We start from the raw sequence: 17937 nt of genomic DNA on the forward strand, positions 1-17937 counted from the left end.
CTTTGCAACTATTCAGCGCATAACAAATACATAAGCCAAGTGTGTAAACTAGTGTATTCTTCTGCAACTTTTAAATGAAAAATGACCACACACTGTTGTATGTTGTATATAACAAGTAAAAGCAGAGTTCAGTTAACACAGGTGGTTTGTAATTGTGTGTTCACAGAGCAAGATTTCGTAAATTGCCAAAGACGCCCCTTGCTGGCAGTTAGTACACATTACTGGTACACTCCTTACTGCATATATGCAGGACACACTTAATGCTATTATTATTTATAATTAATTTTAATAAATTGATTTAAAACAGTATACAGTTGCTGTTGGCTCATTCATCGCACTGTAACTAGATCAAGTCAAGTGTGCCCTTTGTCTACTGCACATTTACACATTGTAAGTCATATGGGTATGTACTGTAGAAAGTAAATTTGCATACTATGCACAATATACATACAACATACATAAATTAGTAGTATGCTATTCCAAACTTGGAATATGCCAAATGTGAGAAGAGACCCCAGTGCAATGATTCAAGACAGCTGGAAATTATAATTATCCATTACTCATTTCCTGTCTGGAAATGCAGGCCAGTTTTTACATTTCATCAGGATATAATCAAGTAGCGTACAGTGGGGTTCAAAAATCCACTTGTGAGAATGTTTCTATTTTACAATGTTCTGCTTTTATACAGGTTTGTTTGTTTCAATTAGAGATTATATTTTAAGCAAAATAATTTCAGTAAAAATTACCACAAATTGCACACTTGACTGGTATTCTGAATCTTAGATTTTCACTGTATATTTTCCACTGTGTATCCGACTATAAATATTATTATAGAATCGTATCAAATAGGTTTTGGTAAATAATTTATTCTCAAAATTAGAAAAGCCAATATAAAGTTCACTTAAATAATACATTTTAACTGCTTTCAGTGTGCCTAATAATGACTCGTCTTAAGTGCAATGTTTACATCATCGTTTTTCTGATGTACATTTCCATCGTTTGGTTTATTCCTCCATGTTCTTGCCCTTTTTGCCCACTTTCACAAACACCGTTGTGAGTACGACAGCCGTCACCAAGATCAGTCCACTGGTGACCAGGTATGCTATGGGCAGGAAGTAATTCTGCCCACCAAACCAGGTCACCATTGAGATCACCAGCTCCTTCCGACCTCTAAATGGCTCGACAGGAAAATCTGGAGTTATTGGTCAAGGCAAAACCTAATTCAAGAAAAACAAACAAACAAACAAACAAATGTAACTGAATCTCCTACGAGATAGTTCACCCAAAAATAACAATTCTGTCATCATTTACTTAGTCTTCTTGTTCCAACCCTGTGTGACTTACTTTCTCTGCAATATGAAAAGAAGATATTTTGAGACATGTCTCAGTTTTTGTTCCATGCATTATAAGTCAATGGTCACCATAACAATATACTTCAAAACATTTTGTGTTCTTCAGAGTAAAGTAAGTCATAGAGGTTTAAAATTACATGAAAGTGAGTAAATGATAACAGAATTGTAATTTTTTGAGGAACCATCCCTTTAAACAAAAAAAAGGCACATTGTGACTTAGTAAATTTGTCAGCTGTTTAAATAGGTTTTTTCACCAAACTGAAAGCCTGTCAGTGCTGCTGAACAATTTCCTTCCATTTACAACCAATTCTGTTCTCCATCAAGCAAGGATACTGTAATTTATAGAGAGGGTGTAGTTGCCAGCAGGCAGGCCTTCAGTGAAAGGCCCTTGAGCACGATTGAGAACCCCATAAAGCTTTTTGAAATTAGGGAAGGCCGCCTCTCTCATCCAAACAATCAGGTCGTCATTTATAAAGCCATTGTTGTTGGAGTCTATGTCATCCAGCTCATAAACCGGACGCTGCCAATACAAGGGCCTAGTCGTGCCTGAGAACAAACAGAGAGACAACAATGAGACTGACACATATGTTCAGAAACATGTGGTGTATGGTGTGTAGCCTACCTTCAAAGGCTTGTTGGAGACTGAATGTGTTGTTGGTCGGAGGGTTACGGAACTTGACGTTTTTGTCTGTGTACCAAGCGATGCCCTTCCTATACAGTGGAACTTGTATTTTTGACCCATCCGTTGGATTATACATCACTGTTAATGAGTCTAAAATAAAAAATATATATATATATATATATATATATATATATATATATATATATATATATACATACACACATCACACACACACATATATTATATACACACACACACATACCAAAAATTATTCAGACACCAGATATAATTGATTTTTATTTGTTTACTAGTGGGTGCAGGACACCATATTTCATTTATGTAAGTGACGACAGCAAAATAAACTGACATGTTATACTCAAAACTTCATACAGTGGACTAGCAGTAAAATTGATCATTTGGGACCAAAAATTAATCAGACACTTTGACCGGACCATGTTTTGCTTAAGTGTACTTTCTTTAACTGCTAATGCGACCTTTTTTACACCAGACTGAACAAAATCTGATAGCTGACAGCTATTCAACCTAATTCATTACTTCTATCAAAGTTATCTGACATTATCAAATGAATTTGTTCTGACACAGTTTAACTGATCTTGTATTGTCGTATTGTATTACCATTTTCTAAACTATAGCGAATAAACTGTGATAATGTGAGAAATGTGAAGGTGTTGTGTCTATATACAAGCACAAACAGCGATTATAACGGACGGCTTATTGGCATAATTGTGTCATGGGTCTTACCATTGAACATGCTGTTGGCCACGGCACCGCAGGGGGCAATGGGTTTTCCGTTCGCGTCATAATCGAACGGAGCGCAGTATGAACTCGGAGCCTACGAGAGCAATAACAGCATCTTGAATGTGACAACAGCGCTACTAATGTGAAGCGTAGTGAGAGATCAAATAAAGACAGACGTTATTTTAATCAGTGAGTGGGAGGGATGAGGAAAGAGCGTGAAAAAGGAGTGCAAACAGAAGGGGAGTGAAAGAGACGTCGAGCACCTTCAGGTTGTTCTTCCTCCCCACCATCTGTGCATCATCGCGGGAGTCCATGTACCTCCGCAGGTTCTGATGAAAGTTCCTCAGACCGTAGTAAAAGAAAACATCGCCCTGAGGGAGACAGCGCGCGCTCAGACGAACTACATCATGTTGAAAGGAAACACGCTGATGACAAATTATGAGGTTCATGAGGTTGTCTCGTTTAAATTAGGCAACAGACTTTTTTTGATGACTTTAATCTAGGACGTCTTTTCATTTCATAAAAAGCTGTGTTTTGAATGATCTAAAAACTGAAGCATACAAACTTGCCAAAGAAAATGATGGGTGGAAATCGTTTATACGAAAACTACAATGGACATCTACTGGGCAGAATACAGCTCTTATTTAAATGCTTATGTATTCAGTAATAAAACAATGTGTTACATGAATTTATGTAAATCAGGTTTTAGCTGTACTGTACTAGGCAGACTGAAAATATTATAAAATGTAGGCCTATGTAGCTTTGCTCAGACAAGGTCTTATGTTAACATGCATATGCGTTTTTTTTTTTTTTTTTTTTTTTACAAACAATAGGCCTACCGTTCAAAATTTGGGGGTCTGTAAGTTTTTCTTCTTCTATTTAAGTTATTTGTAAAATATATGTAATATTGTGAAATATTATATTACAATTTTAAATAACTGTTTTCTATTTTAATATATATATATATATATATATATATATATATATATATATATATATATATATATATATATATATATATATATATATAATTTATTCCTCTGAAGAGAAAGCTGAATTTGCAGCACCATTAGGCTACTCCAGTCTTTAGTGTTACATGATCCTTCAGAAATCATTCTAATATTCTGATTTGGTGCTCAAGGGACATTATTATTAATGTTAAAAACAGCTGTGCTGCTTAATAATTTTGTGGAAACCATGATACACATTTTTTTCAGAATGATTTCATGAATAGAAAGTTGAAAAAAAAAATCTATATTTCTTTTAATAAAAATGTTTAGTAACATTACAAATGTTTTTATTGTCACTTTTGAAAATTAAATTTATCTTTGCTGAATAAAAGTTATTATAAAAAAAAAAAAATATTAAATTCTTTAAAAAAATCTTGACCCAATACTTTGAAAGGTATTGTATACAGTCAGACCCACCGGAAAGGTTTTTGGTACGTGGAAGCTGACTGTGCATTTGCAGGGTGTTGAGGAGTCGATGGCATGCTTCCTCAAATTGAAGCACTGTTCACATGTCCCAGCATCGGTGTAGTCTACCTATCCAGCAAAAAAAATTCATACAATATGAATGTAAAATGTGGCTTGTTGAAGTCGTGGCAACACATACTTCAGCATGTTGAGCGGCCCTCAGTCATTCTATAATTCATATACGAGTCATTCTTTAATTTAGGATATTTCACATCCGTAATAAAGTGTAAAAACAATATTTCTCAATAAAACAACTACTGGTTACAAGTTAGGCCTATATTTCATCAGTGTAATACTATTTCTATATAAAAAGTAAAATATTGTAGTCATTGTATATTGTACAATATTGTATTGTATATTATATTGGTATGCAGTTGCTAAGCTTTAGCAAGGTAGGGTTCAATATTGTTTATTTATTTATTTATAATTTCTTGTTATCTTTTGTATTTTTATAGACTCATAAACTATTTTTATCATATTTTTATAGTTCATAAAAAGTTCACCCCAAAGCTACGACATTCTGGTCTCAACATATTGCTTCCCTAGCAAGCAGTGCTAATAACAAACAATACAAATAACTCATGGTCTATTGTAGTGAGTCAGCTACTTAAATTAAACAACTAATTCAAATTATTTAGGTTGCAATGGCTTTAGTTGTTATCAGTGTATTATTAAGTTGACTTTTGACCACAAGATGTTAAATGTATCAAATTACATGTTAGGTCTATTACAAGTAAAAATAGCAAAAGAACTTGACCAACACATGATAAAAAACACTCTAGGTTCACTCTCTGATGGATTTGTGTGTCGCGTCGATTTGGACACATATTCCTGGTCTATTTCTCCACTTCCTGCTGTCTTGCAAACTGGCAGATGATAAAAACATGTCTAACCTTCAGTTCGTAAGTGTACTCAACAGTGATGAGAAGCCATATGCCCAGTAACAAGCACACAAGAGAGAGGATGTAGAAGGTTGGCAGGACGGTCTGTGGCGTGAGAGATGGAGACCAGGCGGGTAACCTCTGCTGTTTGAACGCCGAGTTATCCGGACGCCTCGACAGTGGCCCTGTACCTGCCTGCTTCTTTCCCATCTCAGATTCTCTAGAACTACTAAAAACACAACTTCAAATATGCAAGTGTTATCTTTAACTGCCACCGAAGTAAGTGTTCCCAGTTCCCAGTGTGACTGAACCTTTGAACCTGAAGTGACTGTTACTTATTAACTACAACCACTCCACCTTATACACACACAGAGCTGTTCTCCCTGTCCTTAGTTCTGACTGTTAAACTTCCCCACCGCTCCACACATTCTTTTCCATCAGAACGGAGTCTCTCCTCATTCCTGGACTCTGCTGTAATATGTGGGAGCAGCATCTGGGTGAATGTGTGTGTGCTTGGTCCCTGAGTTTGTGTGTTTCAACAGAATATTACAAAAAGCAGTAGACCTATATCCTGAATAAAATATCAACAGTCTATTATGGGAGGGGCTCCTGGTGTACAAGACAAAAAAAAAGGATATATGTTTTTGGCCAATCAGATTGTTTTATTTATAATCATAAAAACATTCACACACAATATTTTTCTCTTGCAGCAGACATATGGCACTACAATACATTTGCAATAGCTCTATTACACGTTGAACAAGTAAATGAACATGAATGTGTAAGTAACAGAGAACAGAGTATCAGTTTAAAAGAGTCCTATTTTAACTGTTCCTTGCCTGCAGCTCTGAATAAGACCATGGTCCATCATTTTCAGCAAGTCTCCTTTCACCTGAAACAACAACAAAAATAATTCTAGCTTCTTTTTTCCAAGTTATCACAAAATAGTTAAGGTGTAAGGTGAATTAAATCAAAATAAAGTTTAGTTTTTCAGATATGAACATTTAACTTAGTCTTTATTTTCCTGGAATATTGACAAAAAAATATATTCTTGTGCACACGACTAAAAAATAACAAATAGCAAAACATTTTTTCCTTGAAACTAATGAGTATTGTGTTTAAAAAAAAAAAAACTAAACAGAAACAAAAAAAAAAACTATTCAGTTCTCAGATCTCATTACATTATTAGTTCATTACATATTCATTGCTATCAGGATTACAATTCTTTAAAAATATCTTTGTAATTCAATTATAAACAAGTCTGTCCCATCTGAAAGCAGCACATATCAATGTTACCTCTGGTATATCCACCATTCTCCTGTGCTTCTGGTCTCTGTAATTCCAGTCCAGAACCAGATATCTTAGTCCTTGTGTAGTCAAACCCTCTAGAGCAGAAGGATCACAAGTCAAGTCAAGTAATAAAATAAAATAAAAAACATGTAAAAGTAGGTTAAAATAACAGATTTTCAAGAAATGTGCATCAAAGCAAACCTTTCTCTAACAGAGCACAAATTCTCCCAGGAGTTCCAACAGCAATATGGGTCACACCTTTACTCAGTAATTTTATCTGTTCATCCACCTTGATGTGTTTTGCGAAAAGCTTTAGCACTTTAGCTTGTCCTTTGAATGCTATCAGCTGCCTTAAACACAAAGAGAGCAACAAAAAAAAAGTCTAATGGTTAAGAAGGCAACGCTGTATTATTCAAAACGGGACATCTGAGACTCACTTAATGAGATCAATCGTCCTTAGAGCAGATCCGCAAACGATCAGCAACACCACTGACCGGGTCTGGGTGTGCTGCTTCTGTATTTTGGCCCACTTTGGACAAACTGAAAAAAAATTAGTAAAAAAAATAAGAGAACAAATTGTTCAAAAATTGTTGATTAATGTGTTAATTAATAAAAAAGAATGCAATAAAACACAATTACACAATAATAAAGCCCTCTGAGGTGTCTGTACAATATCATTTAAAAGTTTGGGGTCAGATGGATTCTTCTGAAATAAATAATTATTTTTATTCAGCAAGAATGAATTAAATTGACCATACATGACAGTAAAATAAACAAATGCTGTTTATCTGAACTTACTATTCACGAACGAATCCTGAACAAAATTTATCACAGTTACCACAAAAATATTAAATGTATACTTCATTCAAAACTGAAAATTCAGTCATCATTTACTAACACTCAAGATGCCCCAAACTCGTTCATCAGTTGAATAAAAAATTCAAAATAAAATCTATGGAAGTCTATGGCTAACCAGAAACAGTTTGAAAACATTCATCAAAATATCTTCTTTTGTGTTCAACAGAGTGAGTAAATAATGACAGAATTTTCAGATTTGTGTGAACTATCCCATCTACAACATTGACGACATTGATAATAATAAGAAATGTTAGTTACACTTCATTTTGTGGTGTCCTTGTTACGGTGTAATTATATATTCAAGTACTGAATAATATGAACATGTACATGTTCTTAAAGGGATACTCCATCACAAAATGAAAATTTTGTTATTAATCACTTACCCCCATGTCGTTCCAAACCCGTAAAAGCTCCGTTTGTCCTCGGAACACAATTTAAGATGTTTTGGATGAAAACTGGGAGGCTTGAGACTGACCGATAAACTGCCAAGTAAATAACACTAACATTTATTACACTTTTTAATACACTTTTTGTAAGCGAAGAAAACTAAAATAATGACTTTATTCAATAATTCCTTTGTCAACGGTCTCCTCTGTGTCTGTCCATATAACCGTGTGCTGCGTATGCTCTTCTGTATCATCCGCGCCACAAGGATGCGCTGTTTTATTTCAAATCAAAGCTAAATACACGTAAAAACAGTGCATTCTTGTGGCATGGATGATACAGAAGAGCATACACAGCATATAGTGATGTGAAGAGACACAGAGGAGACCGCTGACAAAGGAATTATTGAATAAAGTCATTATTTTTGTTTTCTTTGCTTACAAAAAGTGTTCCCGTCGCTTCATATAACCCAGATTGCTTGTCTGATGGCAGAGGGAGTATTCTGACAACGACTTTCATACCTTTTCCTGGACCTTGACACTGTTATTTATTTGGCAGTCTATGGGACAGTCTCAAGCCTCCAGGTTTTCATCCAAAATATCTTACATTGAGTTCTGAAGACGAACAGAGCTTTTACGGGTTTGGAACGATATGGGGGTAGGTGATTAATGACAAAATTTTCATTTTGGGGTGAAGCATCCCTTTAATAATTTGTTAGGATTAGGGTTTGGCTTAGGGTTACTTTCATGTAATTATGCATAATTAATTGTTTTTATAATAGTAAGTACATGTAACATGTAACAAGAACACCTTACAATAAAGTGTTACCAAAATGTTCCTTGAGCTCCAAATCAGCGTATTATACTGATTTCTGAAGGATCATATGACATGGACTGGAGTATTATCTGCTGAAAATTCAGCTTTATCAATACAGGAATAAATTACATTTAAAACCTTTTACCATTATTATTATTTGTATTTAACAATATTTGTGTAAGAGATTTCCAAACTTTTTAATGTAGTTGTAAATTCTGCAATAAGGAAATCTCCTTATATAAGGGGGCGGGGTGGGTGGGTCATAAACTGAAACAGTGCATAAAAAGGCACTTCACCTTCTTTGAGGTAGGAAGACAAGCTATGTGTAAGGTCATTAGAGCTGAGGAAACAAGACTCTGAAACAGAAAAGAAGACAAACAAAATCAACTTCCTTATCCAGATTCAAATGCAACCACACACAAACATGCATTAATCGACTCACCGCTTAGCATCAGTTCCTCCTGCTCAATAACAGAGCGGGTCTGGCTGTGGTGACTCTTCAAAAGGCTCACAAGGTCAGCTGGAGAGCCTGGCACAGGCTCGGAGCTCGTCAGCACATCTGTGATAGTTTTCTTCCTAAAGACAAAGGAGAATTATGCAACAATAGCATGTTTTACAGCACATACATCAGGGGCAAAGACAGTGACTAGAAAATGTATGAATGAATTCAGATAAGCTTTGTCCTCTAATATAATTTAAGAGGCGTGTTTCTCTGTCTGCATGTAAATGTTAACCAAAATGAGAAATGAGAAGTAAAATGATGTTTAGTGAAATCAAAGCATTTCTGCAGAAAGTTTGCTCGTTTTATCATGTCTTTTTGTCCCTTTTTATCAAGCATAAAGTGAAAACTATTGCGAAGCAGCATACTGAACTGGGCAGAAGAGTTTGACATCTACAGAAACATTAACCGACATGTGAATCATAATTCTTACCTTTCTTCTCTTCTTGTTTTTGTTGGACTCCTTATCGCCTTTTTCCTCTGATCTCTCCTGTGTGATGAAACATTCTTTCTGCAGGGAAAGTAAGACACTCTTTACTTAAAGATGCCCTGGTTCTGTTTTTGCTCACAAGACCTTTTGTCTCAAAGACATCTCTTTGATGAAAAACTTAAATGCCTCAACCCAAGAAAAAAATGACTCACAAAGTCAAGGTTTCTACATCTTGAAATGCCATGTTATGCTCATTTACAACTTCATAATTTTATTTTTTTGGGGTCTGAGAGAATACATTTACATGATTTAAAGTTCAAAAAACACATTGTTTTTCTCAGTTTCTGTCTCTTTAAAGCCTGCCTTTCTAAAATACCCAGTCTGCTCTAATTGGTCAGCTGGCCCATTTTGTTGTGGTTGGTCAACTGCATAGAGCTTTAGTGCTTGACAAAGTGAGCTCTTTTTATTTGAACATATTTGAGGGACTTTTCATTTGGCAAAAAGCTCCATTTGCAACCTACAAGCAAAACCATTTTAAGCAAGCTTGAATTATGAATCTTTAACTCCGGTGTCATTTCTGTCACTCTAGTATCACTAAACAGAATTGCAATTTGTTATTATTTTTATTGCATATGTCAACAACAAAACCAACGGCATTGGTGAAGCCACACTTTTTCAGTGGCCTTCATTCTGAAATTTTCCCATTCATTTTTCCTATTGGGATTTTAAAAAAAAAAAAAAAGACTGTTAAAGGGGTTATAAGCCATAAACTATACTAACCAACTAAGACGTAAGTCAAAACATTACAAACTTATATGAAAATAAGTGTACTTAATGACTATAATAAGGGGAAAAAAAACTACAATTGCAACTGACAGTCAAATACAAAATATAAAATGCAAGTTTAATGCAAAATATGCATATATACAAATATTTAAATAGTTTGAGAGCACAAGGAGACTAACATGATTATGTAATTCAGAGTGCTTCAAATGGGTTTCTTTTGGCTAAGTTATTGTTCATAATTAATTCTCCTGTGGTGAAAATGAATGGGATTTTTACTTCCGGAACCAAACTATCACACACTATTCTGACAGAAAATATTTTTAATGGCTTCACAATCATCACCGCCAGTACATTTGTTTGTATTACCTTTTCCGTTTTCTTCCTCTTCTTTTTCTTGGTGTTGTCTTGAACCTGTTTTTCACCCTTCCTTTTCTTTGCTGGAGATTTCTTTGGTTGTTCTTCTGCAAGTGGCTGTGTGTCCTCCTCTACCTCTGACACACCTGTGAGAAAGCAAAGTCTCTGACTGAAGACTACAAATAAGTCACAATGCACATTAATAACGCCCAATTAATATAAGAACTAACCAAAGCTGGGTTACGTAATCTGATTCCAAAAATGAAGTACTTGTAATTAGATTAAATTACATTTTAACATACTCATAATCAGACTACAGTTACTTTTATTGATTAGCCTACATATTATTCATATTATTATTTATTGATTCTCCCTAATTGCTCTGTTTCATCTTTTAAATGCTCCTTTCTAAAATAGCCTAATGCTTATGAAGCCTCAGAAGGTCTTCCAGTTTTGTGGATATTCACACAAAGAGCAGTCAATAGTCAGGTGGCTACACAGCATTTGACCACTGGACTAACAAAAAGCATTTCAGGTTTAAGAAGTGTTTAAACCTTGTATCAAGTACTGATAAACACATTACTTTTTATTCAATCACTCAGCGGGTTATTTAACCATGTATCACTTTGTCTTTGGAAGGCTTTAGGCTGATTATACATGGGGCAACTTTGGGCAATGTTGCCGTCAACAGGCAACCAGGTGAGACACGACCAATCTAAAGTATCCAGAATCCCAGATTAAAATGTGTTACCCATGCTCAATGGGAAAGTGCCCAAGCAACATTGCTCAGAAAAACTTGCTTTTCATGTTGTTAATAACAATCAATGGAATATATTTCCTTATTTTTTGTATTTTTATATGAATATGGTACAAGATTATACTAAATAAAAACCATGTGATAAATAAATTTGGTCAAAAGTAAGTAATCAAAAAGTAGATTATATATCACCTAAAAGGTGTAATGTAACGGAGTGCATTACTAACTAGGCTACAATTTTTGTCATGTAATTTGGAATTAATAATGGACTACAATTTGTAAGTAATCTATCCAGTTCTGGAACTAAAATACAAAAATTAGGAACTGCAATTATTTACATGGAAGAAAACTACATATCCCATGATGCTCTGTGAGCAGGGTAAACACGTGTTTGGAGTAGTCTGAATCTAGTAAGAGATGTTTAGCCATGGATCTGTCAATAAACAACTAATCAAGTTCCAGATGATGCCCTTTTACTGGCAGGAGTTTCATGTAAGTTACAGCTGAATTTTAACAGATCTAACAGGACCTCGTTAGGGAGAATACTTCAGAGCGCACTGGCACAGCAGGCAGTTTAAAACCGACACGCGCAGAGCAAAAAGTACATGAGACAAACAGTACGCTACAAAGTATAGCTGAAATTTCAAATAATGTAGATGTTTGCTACCTGAATTGTCGCCCTGGGTCCACCACTCGTCTCCCAAATCATCAGCCATGTCTCAAACGCTCAAACCGCAATCGCATGCCTGGAGTTTGCGCACGGCAGATTCGCCTAGGCAGAAAAACTTCGCGAATCTACCGACAAAAACAAAATGAACAATAACAAAAAAAGAAACGAACGAACGAATGAAAAAAAAAAAACGACCGTCAAATAAAATGATTTTCGTATTATTTCGAAGCAAAAAAAAAACACCAACAACAACAAAACATTTGAGTACTACTTAATTTGGGATTTTAATTTTTAACCCAAAATACATGTAAAAGTAACCGAGACAGTGTGGTTTTTATTTGTTATTTATTTTCGAGTAGTTTAGTTACATGCGGTATTCAGATTAACTAAGTCTGAACCACTAGGCGGCGCTGAGTCCTATAAAATTATAATTATCACTCTGCAGGACGTTTACTCTCTCTCTCTCTCTCTCTCTCTCTCTCTCTCTCTCTCTCTCTCTGTCTCTCTCTCTCTCTCTCTCTCTCTCTCTCTCTCTCTCTCTCTCTCTCTCTCTGAGTATGAATGTGTGTGTGTGAATGTTGGACGGGGAAGGATCATTTAAGTGTGTGTGTGTTCGTTTGTTCCACTTTCCCTCACACTTGTTTGACTGGTCATAACTCTAATTCCTCCTTTCTCGTTCCATTCCATTCCATTCCAAGCGCACGCACGCACGCACACACACACACACACACACAAACACACACAAGAACGCGCACGCAATTATTAATTAATCACAAACATGAATTAAAAATCTGTTTCCCTTCAGCGTACAGCACTGAAAGCAACTTCACAGGCTGTTCATCAACACAGAGATCACTTGTAGTTGACCAAAGATGGAAATGATTTTGCAGAAATCCTCTAAAGCCATATCTAATTAATCAAGAGCAGTTGGCAACTGAGAGAAGGTTGCCTAGAAGTTTGTTTTAATGCTGTTGTCCCAAATACTGCTGAAGATTCTCTGAATTTTACAGTAAAGATCAAGTTCTTATCATGAACTGCAGTTGTGCAGCTGCATTTTATGTGACTGAATTAAGATTATGCAATTTCAACTTGGTCCATGAAACGAGGAGGAATATTTTACAGCCTTGGACTTTCAAGTGCAACCTTTAAATACACATTTACATGCACACTCACACACAAAAAGGAAGAGAGAAAAAGACACTCAACATTGTAATTTGCCCTTAATTACAACCATTCTCTCTCATTGTCTCCTTTCTTTCTTTCTTTCTTTCTTTCTTTCTTTCTTTCTTTCTTTCTTTCTTTCTTTTTTCCTCGTTTTCTTCTCTTCCTGAGTGATCCTTAGTAACAAGTAGGTTCTCGTCATGGCAACATGCTCTGAAATAGACTGTGAAGCTGCGTTGGATTCGAGCCACGGTGGTCAAAAGACTGATGGAGTGTGGAATGCGTTCAGTGCATTATGGGATTCATTGTTTCAGTAGATTTTCTGTGTTATTAAGAGCTCTCCTTTGGGTAACAACACTTAAGGCCCACAGGAACACAATGGAGTAATGCAGCAATCAAATAAATTCTTAAAACTGAGTGCAGATTGTAGTCACTGGCATGTTACATTTTGTAATTTAGCTGACGCTTTGATCCAAACTGACTTGCAGTACCTAACCTTATTACAGGGTCAGTCCCTCTGGAGTAACCTGAGGTGGAGTGCTTTGATCAAGAGCACAATGCTTTCTGTTCATAGATCTCCCCATTGTGGGGTTTGAACATGCGTGATTCATTTAAACGTTGGTTTACAGGACAACAGTGCTCTTGCTCGTGTGATATTTCTTTCCCTACAACAATTCTATAAATATATAAGTTAAGTAACTGACATTTCAGGCATAATATGACCACTACACCGTTTATTGTAACCAAGAGTTCAAGGTTTGTCTGGTTAGTATGTCCCACTGGTCCCCAAAACTAAACCTTATGGCTACAAAAAGCACATTTTTATATTAACAGCTATTATTATATAGTTGTTATTATTATTATATAACTATTATAAAGTTTTGGGGTAGTGAAGACTTTTTAATATGTATATATATATATATATATATAATATATATATATATATATATATATATATATATTTTTTTTTTTTTTTTTTTTTTTTTTAAATAAGTCTCTTGTTGACCAAGGCTGCATTCGTTTGATTATAAATTCAGTAGTAACGGTAATATTTTGAAATATTATTACAATTACAAATAACTGTTTTTTATTTTAATTTACTTTAAAATGTAGCTTATTTCTGTGATGTCATCACTGAATTTCCAGTGTTCGGTGTCACACGATCCTTAAGAAATCATTCTTATATGCTTACTTGGTGTTCAAGAAATATTTGGTATTATTATCAATGTTAAAAAACAGTTGTGATGCTTAATATTTTTATAAAAAAATAGGTGATAATTTTTTTTTCAGGATTCTTTGATGCATATAAAGTTCAAAAGAATAGCATTTATTTAAAATCACAAACTTTTGTAACATTTTAAATGTCTTTACTGTCAGGTTTTTGCTGAACCCACATTTTTTAATCAACTTTGAATATATATAATATATGTGATCCTGGAGCACAAAACCAGTCTTAAGTCACTGGGGTATATTTGTAGCAATAGCCAAAACTATATTGTATGGGTCAAAATTATAGATTTTTCTTTTATGCTAAATTAGGATATTAAGCAAAGATCACGTTCCATGAAGATATTTTGTACATTTCCTTCTGTATATATACTGTATTAAAACTTAATTTTTGATTAGTAATATGCCTTGCTAGAACTTAATTTGGAAAATTTTAAAGGCGATTTTCTCAATATTTAGATTTTTTTGCACCTTCAGATTCCAGATTTTTAAATAGTTGTACCTCGGCCAAATATTATTCTATCCTAACAAACCATACATCAATGGAAATCTATTTATTCAGCTTTCAGATGATGTATACATCTCAATTTCGAAAATTTGACCCTTATGACTGGTTTTGTGGTCCAGGGTCACATATACAGTGCCCTCCATAAGTATTGGAACAGTAAAGACAAAATTGCTTTCTCTGCTGTGGAGTCAATATATTTGCAAATATGATTAAAAGATGAATATGCGGCAAAACTACAGAATTTCACATTTTATATTAGGTCTTTCGACACATACATGTTTACCAAATAAAATAGCACTTGTAGTGTTCATCCCACTATTTGATGTGAGCATAAGTATTGGAACAGTTGAATTTAAGGCAGATGTAAAAGATTAAAAGCTAATATTTAGTTGCAGAACCCTTGCATGCAATCAGAGCAGTGAGTCTGCAACCCATAGACATCACCAGACTCTTGGTCTTATGCTTTGAAATGCTTTTCCCCAGCCTTTAATGCAGCCAGTTCCAACTGTTGCTTGTTTTGGGAAGTTTCTGTATTTAGTCTCCTCTTCAGCTGGTGAAATTAAAGTTCAATTGGATTTAAATCTGGAGATTGATTTGGGCAATCTAAGACTTTACATTTTCTTTGCCCTGATAAAGTCCTTGACTGAACTGGCAGGGTGTTTTGGGTCATTGTCCTGATCCAATATGAAGTGGTTTCAAATGAGTTTGGTGGCATTTCCTTGAATATTGGTAGCCAAGATGATTTTGTACCCTTCCAATTTCATTCTGCTACTGCCATCATACAGTACATTAAGTCATCATTAAAATGTTCTAGAGACAGCCATGCATGCCCATGCCATGACACCACCTCCACCAAGCTTTACAGATGAGGCTGTATGCTTAGGATCATTTGCAGTTCTCTTTTTTCTCCACACTTTTGGTTTCCAATCACTTAGATAATCTTTGTCTCATCGGTCCATCAACTCAGTTCCAAAACTCTACTGGCTCACATTTGTGAAGAATCTTGCCTTATTTTTGGTGCTGATCAGAGGTTTGCATCTTGCTGTGTAGCTTCTGTAATTCTGTGTCAAATTCTCCTGCGGACTGTAGATGGACAGAGCATTACCCCCCAGCTTTCTGGAGGTTGTTGGTGATTTTACAGACATGTATTTTAGGGTTCATTTTCACAGCTTTTATGATTTGTCTGTCATCAACTACTGTTGTTTTCTCAGCCGATCACGTCGTCGTTGGTTGCTGATGTCGCCGGTAGTTTCCAAACTCTTGATTTCTCTATGCCCTTTGTTTTTCCTATACACTGTAAAAAATGTGGAGTAGGATTTACTTGAAAAATCTTTGCAAATTTTTTTCACTCAGAAAAGGCAAGAAAATTTACAAACATTTGCCAAGTAAAAGCCTAAACATAATTATTAGTAGGTTTAATTAGACATATTTAAGTTAAGTTTACTTGGAAATTCCCAGTTAATTTTGTTGACTCTTTGTTTGTAAATTTTACATTATGTAATGCTTATCATTGTAAAAAAGTGTAACAAATTTTTCCTTCTTTTTTTGCACTCATATATTTTAAGTAAAACTCAAACATTGAATTAAATAAAATCTGCAAGTTTTTACAATTTACTTTAACAAGGCAACACTTGAAAACCACCATTCTACTACAGCATGTGATTCACTTGCAAACATGCAAGTAAGCATGTAGACAGGCTGTCATCCTTTTAAGATAATATACTGTACCTACTCTATAAAATGAATAGTCAAATGAACACAGAGACCTCAATACTTGGTACATCACACACAATGACGGTAACAATCAGTGAATAGTGTTTGAGTATGAATGGGTCATTTTGAGTAGAAAAAATGAACTCCAGGTGTCACAAAACAGTATGTTCCTAAAACAAACAACAACTAACAACTAAACTATACAACTAACAACAAAAAAGCAACCATATAAAACAGTGTACATTTTTAATTATTCATGCCCCACTGCATGATGGGAAATATGGGATCATAACTTTGATATTTACTTAAAGAGTCCTTGTAAACATAACAAACGGTTCTAAGTAAAATATACTTGAGTTTTTTTTACTTTAATTTTCTACTTAGGCAGTTCCATTTGAATTTACTTATGTATTTTAAGTAAAATAAATAAAAACGAAACCTCAAGTGGCTTATTGAATTAAACGTGATATTTTGAAGTAAAAAGACAAAATAGGATTTGTTTGTAAAATTTACTTAACTGATGCTATCTTTATTTACAAGTTCAAAAAATCACTTTTTACAGTGTAGTTCTAATTGACTTCCTCTTTTCTTTTAGCATCCAAATTGCTTGCTTTTCTTTCAGAGTCAGCTTCCTCGTCTTCATCCTGGTTTGTGTGTGTCATCATCGAATGCAAGACTCAGAATGCAGAAGCGATGGATATAACTGATAAGACACATTCCCTGCTTTTAATATCTGAAGAATTAATGCAACAGGACACAGCTGATCATTTAGAAAGACCTGTGAGGCAACTGTTCCAATACATATGCTCACATCAGATAGGGAGATGAAACCCTAAAAGTGCTGATCTTCTTAGCTGGTAAAACATCCTTGTGTTGAATCACCCAATAATAAAATGTGACATTCTGTAGTTTTGTCTCATATTCATCTTTTAATCATATTTACAGATTTCATGACTCCACAGCAAACAGAACAATTTTGTCCTTACTGTTCCAATACTGATGGAGGGCACTGTATATATACAGACACTGTCACTTTTTTACTGACTGACTTTTATTTTTACTTTTTTCTTTTTTACATACTAAACCTCAGTTAGTAGTTAAAACTAATTTTTTATATGAATAAATATATAAATTTATTTCAACTAGAATCAGGTTTATTATTTGTTTTTTTTGTTAAGATTTGATAATTGTGATTTCATCAAAATTCTGAAGATATTTTGAGAAATGTCTCAGGCCCCATGTACACCTGGTATTAAGATACGTTTTCATCGATCTGATTGCAAGTGGACAACACTAAATATACTTGTCCACTTTTGACCACTTGCATTCAACCGGACTGCTTTAGAAATACTTGTGTGGTCACATGTCTTCGAACAGCCTGCTGAAAGACTGTCT

General features: G+C 34.7%; 2 protein-coding genes across 3 annotated transcripts; both read right to left on the reverse strand.

Annotated features, from left to right (window-relative positions):
• Positions 1-846: 846 nt before the first annotated feature.
• LOC109067572 (cell cycle control protein 50A-like) lies at positions 847-5492 on the reverse strand. 2 transcript variants are annotated; one of them, XM_042731079.1, is made up of 7 exons: positions 5102-5492; positions 4161-4277; positions 2997-3158; positions 2737-2827; positions 1975-2124; positions 1686-1898; positions 847-1192 (listed from the first exon to the last, which is right to left on the reverse strand). In XM_042731079.1, exons 1-7 carry the CDS (start codon positions 5297-5299, stop codon positions 1005-1007), a joined length of 1119 nt encoding a protein of 372 aa, XP_042587013.1. In that variant the 5' UTR covers positions 5300-5492; the 3' UTR covers positions 847-1004. The 2 variants fall into 2 exon arrangements, with proteins under 2 accessions (XP_042587013.1, XP_042587014.1); XM_042731080.1 differs by having other exon boundaries at positions 2997-3104; positions 5102-5483.
• Positions 5493-5730: 238 nt separating this feature from the next.
• Positions 5731-12077, reverse strand: cmss1 (cms1 ribosomal small subunit homolog). Its single transcript, XM_042731081.1, has 9 exons — positions 11931-12077; positions 10519-10652; positions 9370-9447; positions 8880-9015; positions 8734-8793; positions 6817-6919; positions 6581-6729; positions 6386-6474; positions 5731-5981 (listed from the first exon to the last, which is right to left on the reverse strand). The coding sequence occupies exons 1-9, from the start codon at positions 11977-11979 to the stop codon at positions 5898-5900; spliced, it is 882 nt and encodes a 293-aa protein (XP_042587015.1). The 5' UTR covers positions 11980-12077; the 3' UTR covers positions 5731-5897.
• Between the last annotated feature and the right edge of the window lie 5860 nt (positions 12078-17937).

The sequence above is a fragment of the Cyprinus carpio genome, chromosome B9 (assembly GCF_018340385.1).
Source record: "Cyprinus carpio isolate SPL01 chromosome B9, ASM1834038v1, whole genome shotgun sequence".
In the NCBI taxonomy this organism is placed as follows: domain Eukaryota; kingdom Metazoa; phylum Chordata; class Actinopteri; order Cypriniformes; family Cyprinidae; genus Cyprinus; species Cyprinus carpio.

Excerpts from the sequence above, each read along its gene's own strand:
- LOC109067572 (XM_042731079.1), bottom strand. The coding sequence starts at position 5,299 with ATGGGAAAGAAGCAGGCAGGTACAGGGCCACTGTCGAGGCGTCCGGAT. Across the intron at positions 2,828-2,996 it reads GGAGGAAGAACAACCTGAAG|GCTCCGAGTTCATACTGCGC; the intron begins GTGCTCGACGTC and ends TTGCTCTCGTAG. Across the intron at positions 1,193-1,685 it reads CACCCTCTCTATAAATTACA|ATTTTCCTGTCGAGCCATTT; the intron begins GTATCCTTGCTT and ends CAATAACTCCAG.
- cmss1 (XM_042731081.1), bottom strand. The coding sequence starts at position 11,979 with ATGGCTGATGATTTGGGAGACGAGTGGTGGACCCAGGGCGACAATTCA. Across the intron at positions 10,653-11,930 it reads GACCCAGGGCGACAATTCAG|GTGTGTCAGAGGTAGAGGAG; the intron begins GTAGCAAACATC and ends GCTTTCTCACAG. Across the intron at positions 5,982-6,385 it reads GAATGGTGGATATACCAGAG|GTGAAAGGAGACTTGCTGAA; the intron begins GTAACATTGATA and ends TTGTTGTTTCAG.